This window comes from Panthera uncia, assembly GCF_023721935.1.
Source record: "Panthera uncia isolate 11264 chromosome D3 unlocalized genomic scaffold, Puncia_PCG_1.0 HiC_scaffold_8, whole genome shotgun sequence".
NCBI classification, from domain to species: domain Eukaryota; kingdom Metazoa; phylum Chordata; class Mammalia; order Carnivora; family Felidae; genus Panthera; species Panthera uncia.
This window is the reverse complement of record NW_026057586.1, coordinates 26,246,007-26,266,487: the sequence shown is the minus strand read 5'-3', so window position 1 is coordinate 26,266,487 and position 20,481 is coordinate 26,246,007. Positions and strand designations below refer to the sequence as shown.

The following is a 20,481-nucleotide window of genomic DNA, read 5'->3' as shown; positions in this document are numbered from 1 at the left end:
AGAAAGGAGCATTAGGAACACTCTTGTCCTTAACAAATCAGTGAAAGGTCCAAGTAAACAATTAAGAAATTTTCATTGGCTACAGAAAACTTAAAACATTACCAACACTTATTTTAAGTACTTACTATGTACCTGGCATATTCAAAGTACTTTACATATACTATCTGATTTATACTCCTATCAACCCTATAAAGTTAACATCACCATTATTTTTCAAATAAAAAATTGTGAACAGTTAAATAAGCCAAAAGGTCACAGAGCTATTGAAATAAGAACCAGGACTTACATCCATCCCTGGCTGGCTTAAGAGCCTAAATTTTTCATGGTACACATTTCTGCACGATGATGGTATAAATGAACAACCTCAATCTTTTAGAGGACTATGTATTGACTGTATTTTCTTATTTTCTGTATTAATACCCTGGCATTGGGGGCCTTGATGGGGAAGCTGCTAATTACAGGGCTAACTCTTAGAGGTAACAAGAGACTCTCTAGTGAGTGCACCTCTCTTACATAAAAATTAACCATTCCAGGGCCCATACCCATAACTGTTCTTTCAAACTCTCACACATCATGCCACTATTCCTCCTGCCCTAAATCACCCCAGGGCTAGGTACTGGACAGCTAGGAATGAGCCCTACAGTCCAGAGCCTGCCAAAACTATTCAAACTATCCAATCCTAATCTCACTCAGCATACCTACCTGGCATTGCCCATTACTTCCCTGGAAAACTCCAACAACAGTTCTGGGCTGTCCTCGGTCCTTGCCCCTCTATTTATCAACCCATCTTATTTTTTGATATATTAAAAATTAAGTTGCAGATATTTCAAATCTAGACACTTAAACATGCATACGTTAACTAGAATTCATTGCTCCCTTGTGGGCTTTTTTGAGGTAATATTTATGTAACGTGAAACTCATCTTAAGAGTGCCATCTTGTTTTATCAATTGTATAAATGGGTTAACCCTCAACCCTGTCAAGAACATCCATCCAGAAAATCCCTCAGGCTCTTTTATCAGTCATTCCCTGCCATCCCCTTTAGCATCCTCAGAGGCAATCATCGATCCGTGGATATTTTTTGCCATAGCTTTAATCTCTTCCAGAACTTTTATATATGGAATCATACAGTATATTCTCCTTTAGATCTGTCTTTTCTGACTCAGCATTAACGATTTTGAGATTCACCCATGTGACAGCAGTCTACTCTTTCGGTGCTGAGTTTTTCATTACATAAACAATTTTTTAAGTCATTTTTTACTGATGGTTCGGACTTGCTGCCAGATCCGGGATATTATGAATAAAGTTGCTATGAACATTCAAATTAGTATGTGCCTTTTTGTGGACATGTGCTTTGTCTTGAGTAAATATCTAGAAGTGAAATTCTTAGAGGTCACTGGGTAGATGTGTGTTTAGTTTTAGAAGAAACTACCAGACCTTTCCTCCCAAGTGGGTAGTACCATTTTATATTCCCTCCTTCAATCTATGAGTTTCTGGTTGTTCCACAGCCTCACCAACATTTGGTGTGGCCAGTTGACTTAATTACAACCATTCTGGTGGTTCTGCAGTGGTATTTCAGAATGTTTCAATTTTCACTTTCCTGATGATTAACAATATTGCACTTTCCACTGGTTTACTGGCCCTTTGTATATCTTCTTCGGTGAAGTAAGCGAATCTTTTGCCCATTTTCAAAATTAGGTTTTTATCTTTTTTTTTTTTTTTTTTTTTTTACTGTTGAGTTACAGAAATTCTTTATAAATTCTGGATACAATCCTCTTGTCAGAAATATGTTTCTCAAATATTTTGTTCTACTTTGTGATTTGCTTATTCATTTAACAGTGTTTTTTTTTGAGATCCCTTTACTACTGAAGACTAATTTATCAAATTCCTCCCACAGCTTTCTATAACCTTAAAAAAAAAAAAAAACAAAACACACTAACCTTTGCCTATCCCCAACTCAAATATATTTTCCAGTAGAAGCTTTTAGATGAGAACTATGATCCATCTAGAATTGATTTTTTGAATGGTGTATGGGTGGGGTCAAAGTTCATTCTTCCATATGGATATCCAGTTCTTCCAGCATTATACGTTGGCATAGAATGCTGTGGCATTTCGCAAAAATCAAATAACCATGTTTCTCTTTGGAGTTATCTATGCTATCCCATTTATCTATGTTTTTATGCCAGAACCACCCTGTACTGATTACTGTGGCTTCATGGAAAGTCTTGAAGTAAGAGAATTTAAGTCCTCTAACTTGGTTTTTCTTTTTCATGATTGCTTTGAATATTCTAGGCCCTGTGCATTTCTATGTAAACGTTAGGGTAAGTTTCTACATTTCCACAAAAACAAAAACACCTTTTTTAGGAGATGAATTTGAATCACACTAAATTGGAAGAAACTGACAATGTTACTGAGTGTTCCAACTCATAAATATGTCTGTCAATTCCAACATGTAGGTCATCTCAGAGCTGGTCTCCACCGGTTTCCTGTTGAAACAACATCACATTTTCTTTGTTCTTCATATGTTGAGTAATTTGGGACCATATGCTGGACACTGTTACCGGTGTGATAAAGATGCTAGATTCTGTTTTATTTCTCCAGTAAGTCTCACCTGGTTTTGTTCCAGCAGGCAATAATTTGTTTGCACTCAAACTGCAAATTATGTCTTTGAATAAGTCAAATCAATTTTTTACCATTAGCTAGGCTGCACTAAGTCTACCCCACATATGTGAGGGTTTAAGGGTCAGCCTAGTGATTCTGGTGAAGTTCTTAAGCAGAATCTGGGATTCTTGCTCTGTTCCATAGCTTTCTCCTCGCTAGGATTCTCCCCTTACTCTTCAGTCATTGTGGTTGTTCCAAACTCTGACCTCTGGTTTTTCAGGACAAAAAAACAAAAAACAAAAAACAAAAAACACAGCGGGTTTTCGATCGACATTTTGGCTATCCTGCACATTCTGCATGGATATAAAAAGCTTATTAAAAACAGAAAATTCACCCGTTCTTATAAGAGTCAAATCCCCTCCAAAATATGTCTATTTTTGTTTACTTTCTAGTGCCTTATGTTTTTCTTTTTATCTTGTGCAGTTTCTAATTGTTATCTGAGGGAGTGTCGTTCTGGTAAAAGTATACCTGCCTATACAAGAATTCTCAATTTGTCTTTAATTTCCCTCAGGGTTTTGAAATTTCAGTGTAGAGATCTTGTGTCTTTTAAAAAAAGTGTATTTTAATTTTTAATGATACTACTTTTAAGTCTGCAACTATTCATAGCATTGTTTTAACATCACTTCCATTTGTTTGCTACTAATATTTACGAAAAAGATTGATTTTTATACATGGGACCTGTAAAGTGCAGCCTTGCTAAATTTACTCATCTGCTTCAGTAGCTGTTTTTTAAACAGATTCCTTTTAAAAGGTTTCTTACATAATCATGTCATCTATAAAATACAAGAGTTGTGACCCAATCTTTCAGATCTTCATGCCTTTTCCATTTCATATTCCACTGGCTAGGTCCTCCACTAAAATAATGAAATGAAATGAAAACACAAGAGTGGACATCCTTGTCCTGTTTCTGATCTTGGGAAAAAACTCTACTTTATGATTAAGTGTATTCTTAGCTGTCAGTTTTTCTTCAATGACCTTTATCAGACTGAGGAAAACTCTTTACATTTTAGTTTGGTGGGGGTGTTTATCATGAATGGATGAATTCTGTCAATTACTTTTTACCAAGTGAGGTGATAGGTTTTTGATCCTTTGTTAGTGCAGTGAATTACACTAATTTTTGAAATTTAGAAATCAACTTTGCGTTTTGGGGATACATCTCACCCATGATGTATTCTTTTTGTATATTGCTGGAGTGTATTTTGTGGTTTTTTTCCATCTATGTTCCTGACAAATATTAATCTATCAATTTTCTTCTTTCTTAATTATGGCGGCACCATATCTGTCAGGTTTTGGCACCGGGGTTATGATGGCCTCATAAAATAACTTTTTTTCTGAGTTCCTGCAAGACTGAGGTTATTTCTTGCTCCAGTGTTTGAAATTACCAGTAAAACCACCTATACCAGGAGTTTTCTTTGTGATAAAGATTTCAATTACGAATTCAGTTTCTTTAATTGATATAAGGCTACCCAGATTTTCCATTTCTTCTTCCATCAGCTGGGGTAACATTTTTTAAGGAAGTTGACCATACAAATTTAATAGCATAAAGTTATTTACTAAAGTGTATGCATATTGTGCTTTTAAAAATGTCTGTAGGACGTAGCAGAAAGATACCCCTCTCATTTCCAACAGGTAATTTATGTTCATGGCCTCTCTCATCTTTCTCGTCATTAGTCAAAGAGGGGGTTGCCAACTTTTGATCTTTCTACAGAACCACCTTTTGGTGTTGATAATTAATTCTGTCCCTTTTCTAGTCACCGATTTCTTGTTTTTATTATCTTTCCCTTCTACTTACTCTCCATGTTCTTTGACCTTTTTTTATACTTTCTTAGATAAAGTCTTAGGTAACTTTTCTAGTAGTTATTTAAAGCTAGAAATTTCCCTTTAAGCACTGTTTCAGCTGCATCCCACATAACAGATATGCTGTAATTTCATTATCATTTAATTTAAATTATATTCTAACTTCTCTCAGGGTTTTCTTCTAAATAACCCATCGGTCAAAGTACTGTGTTGTTTAATCTCCATATTTTAATAGATGTTTTATCAGTGTTGATTCCTAATTTCATTCTGTTGTTGGCAGAGAATATAGTCTGTCAATTTCAATCTTTCAAAACTTACTGAGACTTGTGCCCTGCAAATAGTCTTTCTGGTGAGGTTACCATGAGCACTTGAGAAGATGGTGCATCACACCGATATTAGATTCAGTAGTCTACAAATATCAAGTCAGTAGTTAATAGTGTAACTTAGATCTTCTGTGTCTTTACTGATTTTTTTTTTTTTTGTCCTAACTGCACTCTCCACTATAAGTGCGGATTTGTGATTCTGATCCATCAATTCTATCAAGTTTTACTACATGTATCACGAAGCTTTTTTATTAGACAGCTACACGTTTACATTTATGGCTTCCTGATGTCAGCACTTCAGAGATGTCATTTTACAATGTACATATCAGCATGAAGACCTGGCACATATATCGCTTAAGCTTCCAACAACCCACGAATTAGGCCCTGTTAACCCCGCTGGACAAAGGAGGCAACAGAAGCACCAAGAAAAAGGAACATGCCAGACAGCCAGTTGTATTCTTAATTATCGACGCTAGTCTGCTTCTTATATAGTTATTAAAAAGAAGTGATAAAAACATAGCAAGACAAAACTAAAATAACAACAACTTTGGTACAGTATCCCAGAGAAGGAAAACATTAGTAGATTATCCTTAATTATAAAAACTAGACATTTCGCTCCAAGAGTTACTTTCTCAAGAAAAAAGAATTCTTTAGACAAGTAAATGGGCACAGCCACTCACAAATCAAAATAGAAGGAGACAAAAGAATCCTTAGAATCAAAGTTGATACTCTTCTTCTCTGGTTTTGGTAGCGCTCTTCTTAGAAGAAGGACCAGGTAAGGACTGGAAAATTACTTCACCTTTACCTCTAAATGTTATGTTTAGAACACTACTTTGAGACTCTGCCAGATGTTTCAACTGCCTTTGAAAACCGTCTCCCACACAAAGAAAACAGTCCCCACCACAGAAGTCCCTACAAATGATTTAAATATCAATTCTAAAAATAGTCACTCACATATTTCAAGTTCATCCAAAAACAAACTTTTCACTTAAAAAAAAAAAAACTGACGATAAAATGGGCTCAGAAGTATTCATTTAAATAATGTAGCTGATGGATTTTCTAAATTCATTTTAATATATATGTTGTTTTTAACAATTTAAAAAAGTATCATAAATGACAAAAAAAAATCCCAACAGAAGATGTAAGTACATACCATTCCAATCTTTTAAAAGATTAAATGCATAAAACGAGGATTGCAATACAGAATAGAATTCTGTAAAAACTCAACTCTCTAAGTCATAACATTTTTGTGATGCTTGTATTCGGTTGTAAAGAACGCTTTTTTAATTTGACAATTAAAAAAATTAGCATTCTACAAAATAAAAATCAAGTCACATTTGTATCACACTTTGAAGTTGACAATATGCTTTTACGTGTAGAAGTTAAAATGCGTAGGTAATATATAAAGATAAATGTATTATTTATAAGTGTTAATGCAAACTATACAAGCCATCACATAAAAACTATGAGGAAAAAGTTCTTTCTAGTTACTTAAATTATTTTGCATCATAAATTTTTGTTCGGTATCTACTTCTGAACTTTCACACTGTCCTGAACACAAATATAGCCTCCCTTCACCCCCTCTGGCACTGGCCTGGCAAACTTGGGAATAAATCAAATCAGGGAGAAATTATATCCTCTTACAGACATATAAAGCCATTACAAATAAACCAAATTCAGAAAAAAAAAAGGCACAGGGTGAGGGGGTTAGTCAAAAGTCTTACATATTTCTGTTCTAATGTAAACATTATTCAGGATCTCAATTTTTGAAGAGCCTGAAGACCACCACTGCGCACAGGGCTTCCCATAACCACCCAAAAGCAGAGCTAAAGTTGGATTCTGAAAGACTAATCTAACTGTTTGGGGAGGGGGGCAGATGGTGAAAGAAGAAAATTTGAATCATAATAACACAGTCTCTTTGGAAATAAAGCCTCATTGGATAAGCTGACTGGTATCATGGTCAAATATTCTGTGTTTGGAAAAGACGTTTTATGTGTTGTGCGAATGGCATATAATGCCCCTCCATTCTCCTCATACATTCTACCCATCGCCAGCACCACTAAACTTGTATTCCCAAGTGTTCACCACAAGAACATAGAGCGCTTGCCTGACAAGCCAGACTAGGTGGACTCCGCCCTCTCTCACATCGTTTCACCCCCAACAAGCGGTCGTCCGTCTGCTCTCCCCGCTCCTGCATGACAGTTCAGAAAGAACCCGGGGCTGTTGTAGTCATACCCAGATACATGGAGTAACAACAGATCTCTTTTCATAAACTAACATTTTACCCCGATCTAAGTGAAAACTTCATCCTACCAATTTTGCTAACTCCACCTCCTCCGGGACTCCCCAGCTGTCGTTGTTAAGGGCCCCGTAGCAGCAGGAAGAGGGAATTTTTGAGGAAAAGGGAACAGTCTCATGGGGCTGATCAGACTGAAATCTGATGTGATGGTAACGTGGTGGTCAGGTCCCTTGAAGGTCAGAAACCCAGGGCTGCCTCTTACCTGCGGCTAGTTCCTAGTGCAGGCACTTCCCCGGCCCATCTGCCCGGGTCGCTCTGACTCTCCAGGCTGGGCCTCTTGATCACTTCCAGACAACTTCCACTACCTTAGTAAAGTCTACGTGGACCCTGGGAAAACTCACGCATCTCTGATCCATCAAACCCTGAACATGCAGGCCGTTCTCACCGGGCCTACTCTTCATTCTACTGATGCAGAGGCAGCTCCCTCTGGTCTCCCACTTGGTTGGCCATTTTCAGGAGGAAGTCAGGTACCAGTCTATTTCCCAAACCTCAGTAAGTCAAAGGAGTGAGTTGCCCTGAAGTCTCTCAATATGGATGAAAGAAAGGGGGAATGCCACAGCACTTACTATTCTCTCCAAAGAAGTTCTCATATGGGATCCCTCTTACAAGCTCCTGCATTTTTTGAATATCGCCTAGAGATGAGTGATGGGTTAACCAGAGCAACACCTGTCTCATGGAACCCCTTGCGCAAGTCCTACATCTGAATGGTAGATAGCACCTCAGTTTTGAACGTAGGTTACTTGCAATCTATTGATCTCAGATTGGGAGTCTCTGAAAACATACCAAAGAATTCTCATTTGAACATACTGTTACAATTCTACTTCCAGTTAAGATATAAGCAGGTCACAGAAGGCTAATGTTACTGTTGCAACAACTAGGGGGAAAAAGATAACCACAACCACAAAAAATTGTGCAAAGACATCGGAAAGCTACTGAAGTAACGAGATCGGGAGGAACTAAAGTTGTAAGAAGGAACCCATCTAGGTGAGCTGAGGACTGTGAGCCATTCCCTTCCCAGGGCTCATCTGCAGATTCCAGGAATAGGGTAAGGGTCAGGCTCGGTCTGGGAAGAGAAACTCTACTGAATAACAGAACTTTGGACAGTCACAGGATTCTCCTCCCTCAAAGATGTCTGCCAGAATTTAAAGATGCAATCAATAGGAGGCTCATTAGCCAAACTCAAACCATGGAAGAAAGATGTGAATTTCCCTCAGTGTTTGAGGGAGTAGGTGACAGAGACCTGCCAGGCTTTCAATGAAAATCCCAGGAGAGCACTATTCAAAGAAAAGGTATGAGCCAGTGCTAGACTGAATCCAAATAAATGGCAACTGAGCCCCAACCCTGTTCAACCCCGATCAGATTAAAGCGATCAGCCCCTCCATCCACCTGACATAGGAAAGGTCAAATACTTTTTGTGAAAACCATCATTTGCAGCACCTATAATGCCCTGACATGCAATATATGGCACACGGTCAAAATTACACGGCACGTAAAAGGCCGGAAAATGTAATAATCACAAGAATGAACAGACAATGATGAAAGCAGACTGAGAGATGATCCAGATATTAGAGCTGGCAAACAAACTTTAAAATAACTACTATAAATAATACAGGGGCGCTCGGGTGGCTCAGTTGGTTAAGCATCCGACTTCAGCTCTGGTTATGATCTCATGCGCACTTGCACTCACTCTCTCTCTCTCTCTCAAAAAAAAAAAAAAATTAAAAATTATAAATAATATTAAAGAAGATTAAGAAAAACAGAAATGGATGAAGAATTTCAAATGAGAGTTGGAATTTACAATATCAAAGGAACATATAATAAAACAGAAAAATAAGGTATTTTAAATTAAGAACTTATTAAATGTGTTTAACAGCAGACTAATAAACACAGCATAAAACAGGATCAGTAAACACAAAGTTAGGTCAACAGAGTATCCAAACTGAAAAAGGGAAAACAAAAGAAAACAAAAAGAACGAAAAGAACAGAGCATAAGAAATATGTGGCATCTAGTCGTTTGAGCCCAAGTACCAGAGAGGATTTAAAACAAGATTGCAGGATATCCTAAACTGGCGTTTTACTATTATTTTCCATCTCCACAGTCCATGTGTGGTGCTTTCTATTTCAGGTCCCTTAGATGGTCGTACGTTTTCTTGTGTACCCCTAGTGGGGATCACATCAGCCTGGAAACACTCTACCACAGGACAGGAAAGAGAAGGAGTAAACAGTATGGTTAAACATCCCCAATAATTACAATCCTCCCAGAATGTGGTTAGTAACACAGAAATGGTCTGAGCAAAGCTGGAACGGCTCCAGGTACAACTGGAAACAGACCAAGGATGCTGGCAAAACCAAAGGTGGTTGTAATTTCTTAAATGCCTATTATTTTAGCCAGGTTGATCAATGTATTCTTTAAAGCCAAGCCATTACATTAATGGGACAAAAAACAAATGGAGAGAATGCTTATTGTATCAGGTGTTAAATGTTATATTTACAGACGTTAATTAGTCTGGGTGCAACTCAGTGATTTTATGGAGAGACAAAAGTCTCAGAGCAGGTGGCTGTTTTCCCTGATAAGGTAAGTGATAAAAATGTCCATGTGAGAATATATCATGTACACAAAAGAGCTCTGAATACCAGTGTCCCGCAGCAGGAGCTCCCTCAAAACTCCTAACTGTAAATGTAGGTACCGGATAAAGGCGCAGGGTCTAGGCAAAGCATATTTCCAACTGCGTTTCACAGGACCCTGCACCTCATCAGAAGTGCTTTCACAACTTAGACACAGAACACATAGAAAATGACAAATTGGATGCTGAGGCTGATAAAAGGTAGCTATTACCCATAATTTCCAAGTTCTAATTCGCATCTATGAAAAGCTTCATTGTTCTGACTGATTGATTTTACGACTAAATGCTATAGTGTGAATAAACTAAATTATACATAATGCAATGTCACCTGGCAGAAACTTCGTCTAAGTATAGACAATACAAGTTAATGTCTACAACTTAGTGTAAAGTCCTCTTAGAAAAAAATGGAAGGAAAATGAAGACGCGGATTATATGTGAATATCACAAATAAATCACATGCATGTGGTTACAGTGTTTCACAATTCACAAACCAAACTCAAGTTATTTCAAAGGACCCAAAAATAGTACTGAGGAAGTACTCAGGTAGTATCTACCACCCCTTTTCACAGGTGAAGAAACAGTAAAAAGTAAGTCACATGCCTCAGGATCCACATTCATCCAGTACTGAAGCCGACTCAATGGGTTACCAGACTTCAAATTCAGAGTTCTCTCACACATATTATGGCTGATACACACACACACACACACACACACACACACGCGCGCGCGCGCTGACAAGTTGCATATATCTTATGTATGAACGAGGGAAAGTGGGTTATTCTTACTCTCTTCTAAAAAATTAAAAGGAACTAGTTTAAGAAGAACTGAAGAACTAGTTTAAGAAGAACCCATTGCTCAGGTTCAAAAGACTTCTCTTTAAAAATTCTTCCTGGGTTATACAGAGAAGTAAAAGGGTAGGAATACGAAGTTAGAAATCAAAGTTGACAATCCACATTTAAAGTACTCTGATGTTTACAACTTTAGAAGATGGAAAACAAAACCAAAAATCAATAACAGCATTAAAAAGAAACACATTATCCTGGAAGGATACAGGAGAGCCAGTAATACAATGATTTCTGAAGAGGGAAAGTGGGTGAGGAGATGGGGACACTTGGGTAGGGGAGACCTTTCCCACCCTATCATACAGGGGTGAATTCTGAATCATGTACACCTTATATTTTGTTTTTTAGGAACATACTTTTTGTTTTTAAGAAACATACTTTTTGAAGGAAAATACAGACATAAATGTATATGTTTCTAAAGACTGTTAACAAAATAAAAATACAATTACCCTTTAACAGAAAAATTGACTTCTAAGGGCTAAAAAAGAGTAAATAGTTTATGTATTGCCCAAAAGTCCTATTTAAACATTTCATTGTGCTGGCTATAAAAATAAAACACACTTTTATATATAAATATTAGGAAAAGATTATAGGACATTCCTTTTTTTAGAGTATCCATAAATAATTTGGTATATTCTCTCTAAAGATTCATGGTTAAGTGTTAACACTTTTACAAGTATGCTTTATCAAGTTAAGGAAATTCCTATTTCTAATTTGTTAACATGAATAAATACAGAATTTGATAAAAATCTCTTTCTAGATCCATCAAAATGATCAGAGTTATTCTTTTTTTTTTAATATTTATTTATTTATTTAGAGAGAGAGTGTGCATGTGTGTGAGAGGGGAAAGGGACAGAGAGAGAGAGAGAGAGAGAGAGAGAGAGAGAGAGACAGACAGACAGACAGAGAGAGAGAGAATCCCAAGCAGGTTCCATGCTGTCAGTGCAGAGCCCAACGCAGGGCTTGATCTCACAAATCATGAGATCATGACCTGAACCAAAACAGAGTTGGACACTTAACCAACTGAGCCACCCAGGTGCCCCAGAGTAGTCTTAAATATGACTGTGGAGTATCTCATGTTAATAGGTTTCCTGCAGTTGAATCGTATTTGCCTTCCTGCAATAAACCTTTCCTAGTCATGATTTTGTGATTTTGTTTTTAGTAACCCTACTTTTTTCTTTTAATGTTTACTTATTTTTGAGGTGGGGGCGGGGGGACAGAAAGGGAGAGAGACACAGAATCCCAAGCAGGCTCAGGCTCCGGGCTGTCACCACAGAGCCTGATACGGGGCCGGAACCCACAAACCGCAAGATCATGACCTGAGCCAAAGTTGAACGCTTAACTGACTGAGCCACGCAGGCGTCCCAATAACTCTAGTTTCTGATATTTATTTACAATTTTTGCAACTGTTTTTATAAGTAACACTGGTATAATAAACTTTTCTTGTACTGTTCATGTTCAATTCTGGTATAAAAATGGGTTGGTAAGTTTCCTTTACAACCAGAGGTAAGAAAATGAAGGATCAGGATTGGGATTTTTCTAATTCTTTGCTATTACCAACAAAACTGTAACGAACACCAGCAACCTCTGACCATATTCCTATTTTCTTAGGATGACAGATCAAAAATGTGATTATATGGTCAAAGCACCACCGTAGGAAAGCCTTATAACGCACGTCTATGAAAATGAATTCTTCATTCCTACACATTTACATATAATGGATATTATAAAATGGCCCTTTTAGACCTCACAGCCCCTTTCCTTCAACTTCAGAGTTCCCAACCCTACAGCAGTTTAGATTTTGCTTTATTGTAGAGAATATGCATTGGAAGCCTTTTTTTTTTTTTTTTTCTTCTGATTGATTCATTACCCAAATAGCAAATGCCATTCTAATTTTACAACAGAGTTGTCTTCCATTCCTTGGTCTCAAAAGTGTTTGAGATATAAAAACCTCACAAAACTTTACTTTTATACTATTCAGCTCCTTGCAGCTTGGGAAGGTGACGTTCTACCAATGAATCGCTTTGTACCACCACCTTCAACAACAGGGAAGAGGCAGTGACATATATACCTAACCACAGCTTCTATCCCTCCAGAGACAAAGCCATGGAGGCAGAGTAATTGCATGAGGGGTGGGAGGGACATGAAGCCAGGACGGTTTCCGCCCTAACTTTGGTCCACTCTAACTTTAAAAGAAGAGGGGTCGAGGGGGAAAAGTATGAACAGTCAACAAAACAGGTATCTTAACAGAAAACATTTGCTGTTTTTAAAAATTAAGGGATTTCTTTCCTGTTCATCAGAGGAACTTGTTGGTATTTTTAGGCTTGTAAAACCTTCATGTTTTTGTTAACAATTTCCTTGCAATTTTAACTACATCAACTTACATGGTAAAACCATTTTGTGTCGTATTTTCAATAATTCTGCCTAAACTATGGTTTGGATTTATCCACAATAGAACTTTCTCACTCCTATTCCTCAAACATTACAGTCTAGATAAATAAAGAGTTGCCTGAACGTTTAAGGACACTTCGTTAAGAAATAGCTAATAATCTGATACAACCGAAGTGTTCTACTACTAAAAAATGAGGCAAACTCTATAAAATACACGAAACCAAAGCACAGTATTAGAAACTTAGACTTCTTGATGACAACAACCGATATTAACAAATCTACACGTCTTCCAAAAGCAAAAACCAAAAGCCACCAAATTAGACACGTCAAATTTGTGAGCTTCAAAGAACTCTGGACAGAAAAAGAGACAGGACAATGAACCACCACCACTCCACTTTCACTATTCAGGTAAAAGAGTAAAATAAATGTTTTTTTTAATGATGATAAACCCTAGAAGAACCCTAGAAGGATCTTTCAAAGAGGCTATCAAAAGAAGAATGGGAAATAGGAAAAGAATTCCAAGGTGACCTCCCCACACATTTCAATCACCAGCTCACCACCCACCGTATCTCCTGAAAGGAAGGGACTGCGCGAGCTCTACTCAGGCTCGGCCCTGTCAAGACTGCCCCGCACCGGCCACTTCAGCCTCCAGTGATGGCGCACAAAACCATGGCGCCAGGTCTTCCCGCACACACGCTCCCCTGGAGGAGGAAGAGAACCTACTCACCAGCCTCCCTGCCTCCACTCCTGACAGTGTCACGAGCATTCTCCTCACCGCAGCCCGATGCTGTGCTAAGACTCTTCGGCGACTCCACCCTCACCCACTCAGGTTCAGGTTCAGGTTCAGGTTCACACAGCCTCAGCCCAACCACATCCCACCCCCGATCTAGAGCCTCCCAGGACACTCACTAGTTGGCGCAAAATCCTTCAACTAGAGCCCCCTTACCGTCCCTCTCAAGACCACAGTGCCACTCTGGACAAACCGGGCCTCTCTTGACTAAATCCCTCCCTTACACCCATCAAGATTCAACTCTGGCACCGATGCTAGTCCAGAAGGAAACTTCCACAAGCTGCAGAGTAGGCAAAATTCCTCCCCTCTGGACATAAGTCCCTGAGCAAACATCTTTCTTAACACCTATGACACCTCATGAGATTATCTTCTTTATTTTGTCAAGTTTATCCCCCTTTCTAGAAACAACTCAAAAGCAAAGACTGAATTTTTACTCCGGTGAGGAAGAGCCTATCACACACGTAGTGGGTTGTTTAATAAATGTTTACTGAACTGAAATACCAGACACCATATGATGAAAAATTAACAAATGTAGCTTGACTTGTCCTAACTGGCTAATTACCCTCAGCCAATTCATTACCAAGTCCCTTCAGGTCTACTCCATCCAAATCTGTCCACTTCACGTATCGGCACAGCCACCATGCCAGTTCAGCCGCCAGCATCTCGAATTTAGACCACTTTACTAGCCTCTTGATCTCCTTCCTTCCAGACCCACTGTCCAATCACTCACACACACTCTCTCTCTCTCTCTCTCTCTCTCTCTCTCTCTCTCACACACACACACACACACACACACACACACACACACACACACTTTAAATTAAAAACCAGGCTTCAAAGTCCTCATTTGCTTTCTGTTGTATTTAGACTAAACTCCACACTTCCACCGTGCCTTACGATGCCCTATATAATCTGACCCCTTCTACGTCTTGTACTCATTTTGTATTCCTCCATTTCCACTGGGCTCCTTTTAAATCCTCCAATACAATCAGCTATTTCTCAGCTGGGTGTCTTTACACTGGCTCCTTCCTCTCCCAGAAGACTCTTCCTCCGGCTAGATGCTACTTCTCAAAGCCCGGTTTGAGGCTCACAAGCCAATCAAAAGCAGCCTTTTTATCCCTCAGTCATTGTCTCCTTTCCGCTCACTACCGTGTCAAGTTGTGCAATTTGTCCACTCGCTTTCTGCGTGGACCTATCCCTCAGAAGAGCAGGAACTTTGTTTTGGTCATACTGTATCGTATCCCCATGGGTCCAGAAACAGTGCCCTGCACTCAGCAGGCACTCAGAAGCATAAACCAAAAGAGTGACTCTTTGGAAGATATACACGAAACAGGTAAAGTAAAAGAAACGGGTAATTAATCGACTAAATAAGGCAGGAAACATCCTACTGTTAGACTCTGCAAGTAGAGAGGCTGGTGTTACTGGGATCTATTATCAACAAGCATTTGACTGCATTTGCCACACACAGCTCACGGGAAACCTGTGAAGTAGAATGAGGTCACGTCATTCATGCTAGCCTACACGTAGGACACTGCCACAAGTCATTTTAGAAAATGCTGTATGCTGCCACTCCCCAAACCCTGCAAGGCATACGAGTGTAGTGAAACACTTAAAAAACACCCTCTCTGTTAAAGAAACAGTATTTCTGACAGTGGTACTCATCGACTAATTAGATTTACGCTAATAAAACTTCACCCTCTTAGGTAACAGGCCCTTCCAGTACGAGAGGCAGGTAGGTCTCTGAGTGAGGTTCGGACTCCCTAGACATCTAAGAAGCTGCCTCCTAGACCGTTCTAAGAAGCCATGCTGCAACTCAAGCAAAAATTATGGAAGTAAAATTCATCACTGTGTTAGCAGCTTCCGTTAACTCTTTACTGACCAAATTTTTGACCAAGGGGAGAGAAAACGGTCAGTCACTGCTGCGCTAGTGAGAGAAAAAGCTTTCTGACTCTTTATTCAAATGTCATTCAATCAGACACGAGGATAAGCTACAGTGAAGCATTTAGGCAATGAACGCAGTGAAGACTGAAACACTACAACTAAGTATTTTATTTTGCTTGGTCAAACCTCATTGTTCAAGAAAAGGATCTGTAAAATAAACCAGTCTTAACTAGTCACACAAAACTGAAACGACAGGTTAAAGATAGCTGTCATCTTTTAATAAAATCACGATTTACAGGGGACTTGAAGGTAACACAATTTCAGTGACGTTCCTTTGGATTCCTCTAAGCAATTTAACAGTGTGACCATCGAACTTCTGCTCTAACGACACTTACCTTGGTATGGTAACACATTTAGTATTACAATTCTGAGTGGTGATGGCTTTCTCAAGCTCATCTAATCGTCCTGTTTTCTTTAGCTTCTTCACCAAACTTTTAACCGCTTTCTCACACCACTTTTCTTCTTGTCCGTTCTGCTCTCCTCCACCCGCTCCTCCAGAGCCACCGGCTGATTTCTTCCATCCCAGCAGTCTCTTCACGACTGGCGGAGTGAAGGGCAAGATGGACGACATGCTCTTACCAAAGGCCGCAACCCACACTGAGAAAAGACGCTTCTCTATCTAACCTAGAAGAGATACGGAAAGGATGGTTTAGAGGCTAACTTCAAACTCCAGTAATAATTTCAATGTTGTATCTAAAGCGAACGTGAAAAGGAGGCAGAAAATCAGATCAGGGACTTTCGGAAGTGATCTTTTTCTCCTACGAAAAGGTCTTTACTACTTTAAATGAACGGTAGAAACAAACTTAAAAAAACAAAACGTCATAGTATCATAAAGTAAAACCTAAAGTTGTAAGAAGGGAAAAGGCATCAAGTGTGAAGTAAACCAACAAGAATTAGAAAATACAGGTAAACAGAGTCTGTGAAGACAAGGTCTGGTTCACTTTTACCATCCCTTAAGAAGACTTTCAATTAGGCCTCTTTGTAAAAATATTTTTTCATTTTTGTCTAAGTAACAATATGCGTCGTGACTAAAATCAAATACATTTCCTCTTCTCACACTGAGGTACAATTCCTCAAAATCTTTACCCCTTATTCTTGCTATTTATATCTCAAGTAATAGGCTCATGATGGTATCCCCTGAAACATCCAGGGTGGTATTATCTACCGATTACGGAACGTGAGGATTTACACCACAACCACTCACTTTCCTCCAGCCTTAACAATTATCTCCCAAAGGAGTTTAGCACCTGATGAGACCGGTAGTAAACTACTATATAATCATGTTTCCCTTTTTGTACAACTCTTTCTTATCTCAGTTTGTCATGTGCTTAGTTTTTCTCTGCACCTGCCATAAATTCTCCCCACACTCCTCATAAGCCCCATAATTAAATTTTAATGCGGATGACTTTAATCTCAAAATAAGAGACAAGATCATTTACCACTTGAGGACAGAACTGGAGACTTGGGACTTGAGAAGAATGAAGATTTAGAAACGTAGCTCTAAGAAACATCTACAGAAAACCAGCTAGAATGATGGCGGCACACTTGATCAGGTATTTGCCAGGCTACACAGTAAAAGTATTCCTTCGGAGGAGCCCCACTTCTAATCAGGATGAAGAAATGACAACAGACGATCATTTTCACCTTAACAAGCAAAACAAGCCAGATAAAAGCTACAAAATCATGGTTTTTCTGAACCTGTCAAAGCTCAGGATGCAAAAAAAAAAAAAAAAAAAAAAAAGTTCCACCTAAGTGGAACTAAATTCCAGAAAGTGTTGAGCCATGAAAGAGAGCCCCCCCCCCCACAATGGTTTCCTTCCTGGTGGAGTGGCTAAGGAGGAATCATCCCACCACAGAGGAGGGTAAGGAGAAACCAACTTACCCTTTCATAAATTTTAACAGCAACATGTGTGCTGACAAGATCTACAAAAATTCCAAGGATTTCACAGAGCAAACCTGTACCACCCAGCCACTCACTCCCACTGGGCCCCACTGCAGGCTTGCCAAATTATGCTGAAGGCTGGGAGACGGGCCTGGAAAGCTGAGAGATACCCTCAAATGCAAGTAATCTGTCCTCTGACAAGGAGGGGGAAAGAATGGACAGAAAGGAGAGAAATCAACCCCAGAGATTTCAGACGTTCAGCTGCCAAGGGCCGAGGTGAGACAGGAGAGCTAAGACCAAAAGTTCCACCCAGATACTCTGGACACTGAACTACCAGGGGAAGGACTGCTAAAAGAAATGGTGTTACTAGCACGGAGATATCTCGCCACACACAAAAGCCTGGGGCAGGACGAGAGCAAAAAGAACTCCAGAATGACTAAGGGACAGACAATTGGGCTGTAAAGCAGAGAAGTCACCCAAGGTTCAAGAAAGCTGAAGGCTCATATATAAAGCACAAAGAGATAACTGAAATCACACTCAGACAACAAATCTTGCAGAAGGTCAAGTCTCAATCCTGCTCTCAAAACACTGGAACAAACTAAAGTTGCAAAAAACCCTGAACTAGCCCGACAACACAGCTTCTGGATTTAACCTCACTGTCTATTAAACTAACGTGAGAAATAATAGGCAGTTTTCTGGAAGTAAAGAGTATTTACTTCAATCCGTACTGTTTTTGCATAAATATTCAGCTTTCGGTAAAAAATTACAAGATACAGGGGTGCCTGGGTGGCCCAGTCAGCTCTTAGCCTCGGTGGCTAAGTGTCCGGCTCTTGACTTCAGCTCAGGTCATGATCTTGCAGTTGTGGTATGGAGTCCCACATCAGGCTCCACGCTGACAGTGCAGAGTCTGCTTGGGATTCTCTCTCCCCCTCTCTCTCTGCCCCTCCCCTGCTCCCATACACTATCTCTCTCTCTCTCTCTCTCTCTCTCTCTCTCTCTCAAAAATAAACTTAAAAAAAAAAAAATTAGAAGATCCAGGGAATAGCAAACCACAGGCAAAAGATGAATTTATTAATATAATCAGATTAGACAGGGCCCAGATGTTAGGATTATCAAACAGACTAAAATGGCTATGACAAAAACACTAAAGAAACGGGGAACTTCATTACAGAACTAAAGCTAGAAAAGAAACAATCACACGGAAATGTTAGAAATGAAAACTACAGTAACAGAAATTAAAGATTCCTTTAAATGAATTTAATAAAAGACAGTAATGAACAGTGAACTTGAAAACAGGCCAAACAGTACCCAAATTGAAAATCAAAGAGGGGGGGGGGGGAAGCAAAACCCTGAATATCTGAGACCAAATATCTACTAACTAGAGTTTAACTGGAGTCCCAGAAGGAGATGAAAGAGAAAATGGGACAGAAAAAAAATACATGAAGAGATAATGGTCAAGAACTTATTGGAAATGATGGCAGATATCAACCCACAAGTGCAAAGGAAACAGTCAGTCAATGGGCTGAATGTTAAAGACAGAAGTAAAGATAAAGGCTGAGTGTCAGCTAGGATGACAGCTAAAACTTCACTGAAGATCCAGACAGAAGGGGAACCTGCACTCATTCATAAGCTCTTCTCCAAGGGCTTCAACTGAGATCTCTTGAAAAAGACTCGCATGGGGCAAAAGATGGGAGAGAGCTCTTCCGCCTTGGCAGCATCTCAAATGAAACAAAAGCCTTCAACTAGGAGGAGAGAATCAGGAAAACCTCCCACACCTAGGGCCCAGGGAAAGAGCATGCCTCAAGGGGAAGAGCAGAGCAAAAGCCATGGTACTATTGGGGGACGGGGCAGAACCTACTTGCCCACCTGCTACACACACACCAGCCTTTCCCCCTGTAACGATAACCACAGTCTAGTGCTACAAGAAGGCAGGAAACACTGTCACCACCAGTCCCAGACAAGGATACACTGATGCTGAGAAATAAGGAGAAGAAAAAGCTATCGGACACTGGCACAGGAGCAAGAAACTGGCCTGGGACTCAAGATCCTGAACTAACACAAAGCAAAGGTCTGCTGTTCCTAGATGGGGAAATCTGTAACAAATATCAGCAAGTCACATACAGTTATACATACAGAAAAGGTAACACATCATTACAATGCAGGGTTTACCGCATGGAGCAAAACTGGCTCAACGGTAAAATAATAAATAAATAAAGCACCTCATTTATTGTAATAAAAAAGAAAAACTTTACGATTCTCTTAACTGATGCAGAAAAAAAGAAAGCATTTGGTATGTTAATTTAATATCCATCCGCAATTAAAAAGTTTCAGCAAACTGGAAATAGAAAAGAGGAAGAAGTTCTTTATTCTGAAAAAGGACATCTATGAAAAACCTAGAGTTCGCAACATATGTAATGATGAAACATTAAATCCCTTTTCCTTATGACTGGAAAGAAGACAAGGACGTCCACTGTTGCCACTTCTATTTAATAAAGCCCTGGATGTTCTCGCCAGCCCAGTAAGGCAAGAGACAAAAATAAATAAAAGAAAAGAAAAGAAAAGACTGGAAAGAAAGAAGCATATTCTCTGGTGATATGACTGTCTCCATGGAAAACTGCATGGAATCTGCATGGTGGTAAGGTTGCTGTGATAAAGCTATACATTTGCTAAAAAAAGAAACAGAATTCTCAAAAAAGGACTTTGGATTCTCAAAAGACCATTCTCAAAATGGTCTTCCAACTGAAGACACTTGGGCCTTGGGACAGTTTGCTAGAAAATAATGGTCACAACCTAATAAATAATCCTACTCATTCCCTCAAAGGGGAAGAAAAATTAATGAGGTTAAGGCCCCCAGCCCCAATTCAGGACACTGTCCCAAGGGTCTCCCAGAAGAGCCAATACCATATGCCACGTTTCATAAATTTATCCGGCCA

General features: G+C 39.3%; 1 protein-coding gene across 8 annotated transcripts in view; it reads right to left on the bottom strand.

The window, feature by feature from the left end:
* The window catches only part of SMAD2 (SMAD family member 2), an 86,558-nt gene that overhangs the window by 47,000 nt on the left and 19,077 nt on the right, over positions 1-20,481 (bottom strand). For all 8 annotated transcript variants that reach the window (XM_049620118.1, XM_049620117.1, XM_049620119.1 and 5 more), the window contains one exon: positions 16,002-16,290. In XM_049620118.1, coding sequence (XP_049476075.1) covers positions 16,002-16,237 — 236 coding nt within the window. In that variant the 5' untranslated portion in view covers positions 16,238-16,290. The remainder of the gene's footprint in view (positions 1-16,001; positions 16,291-20,481) is intronic.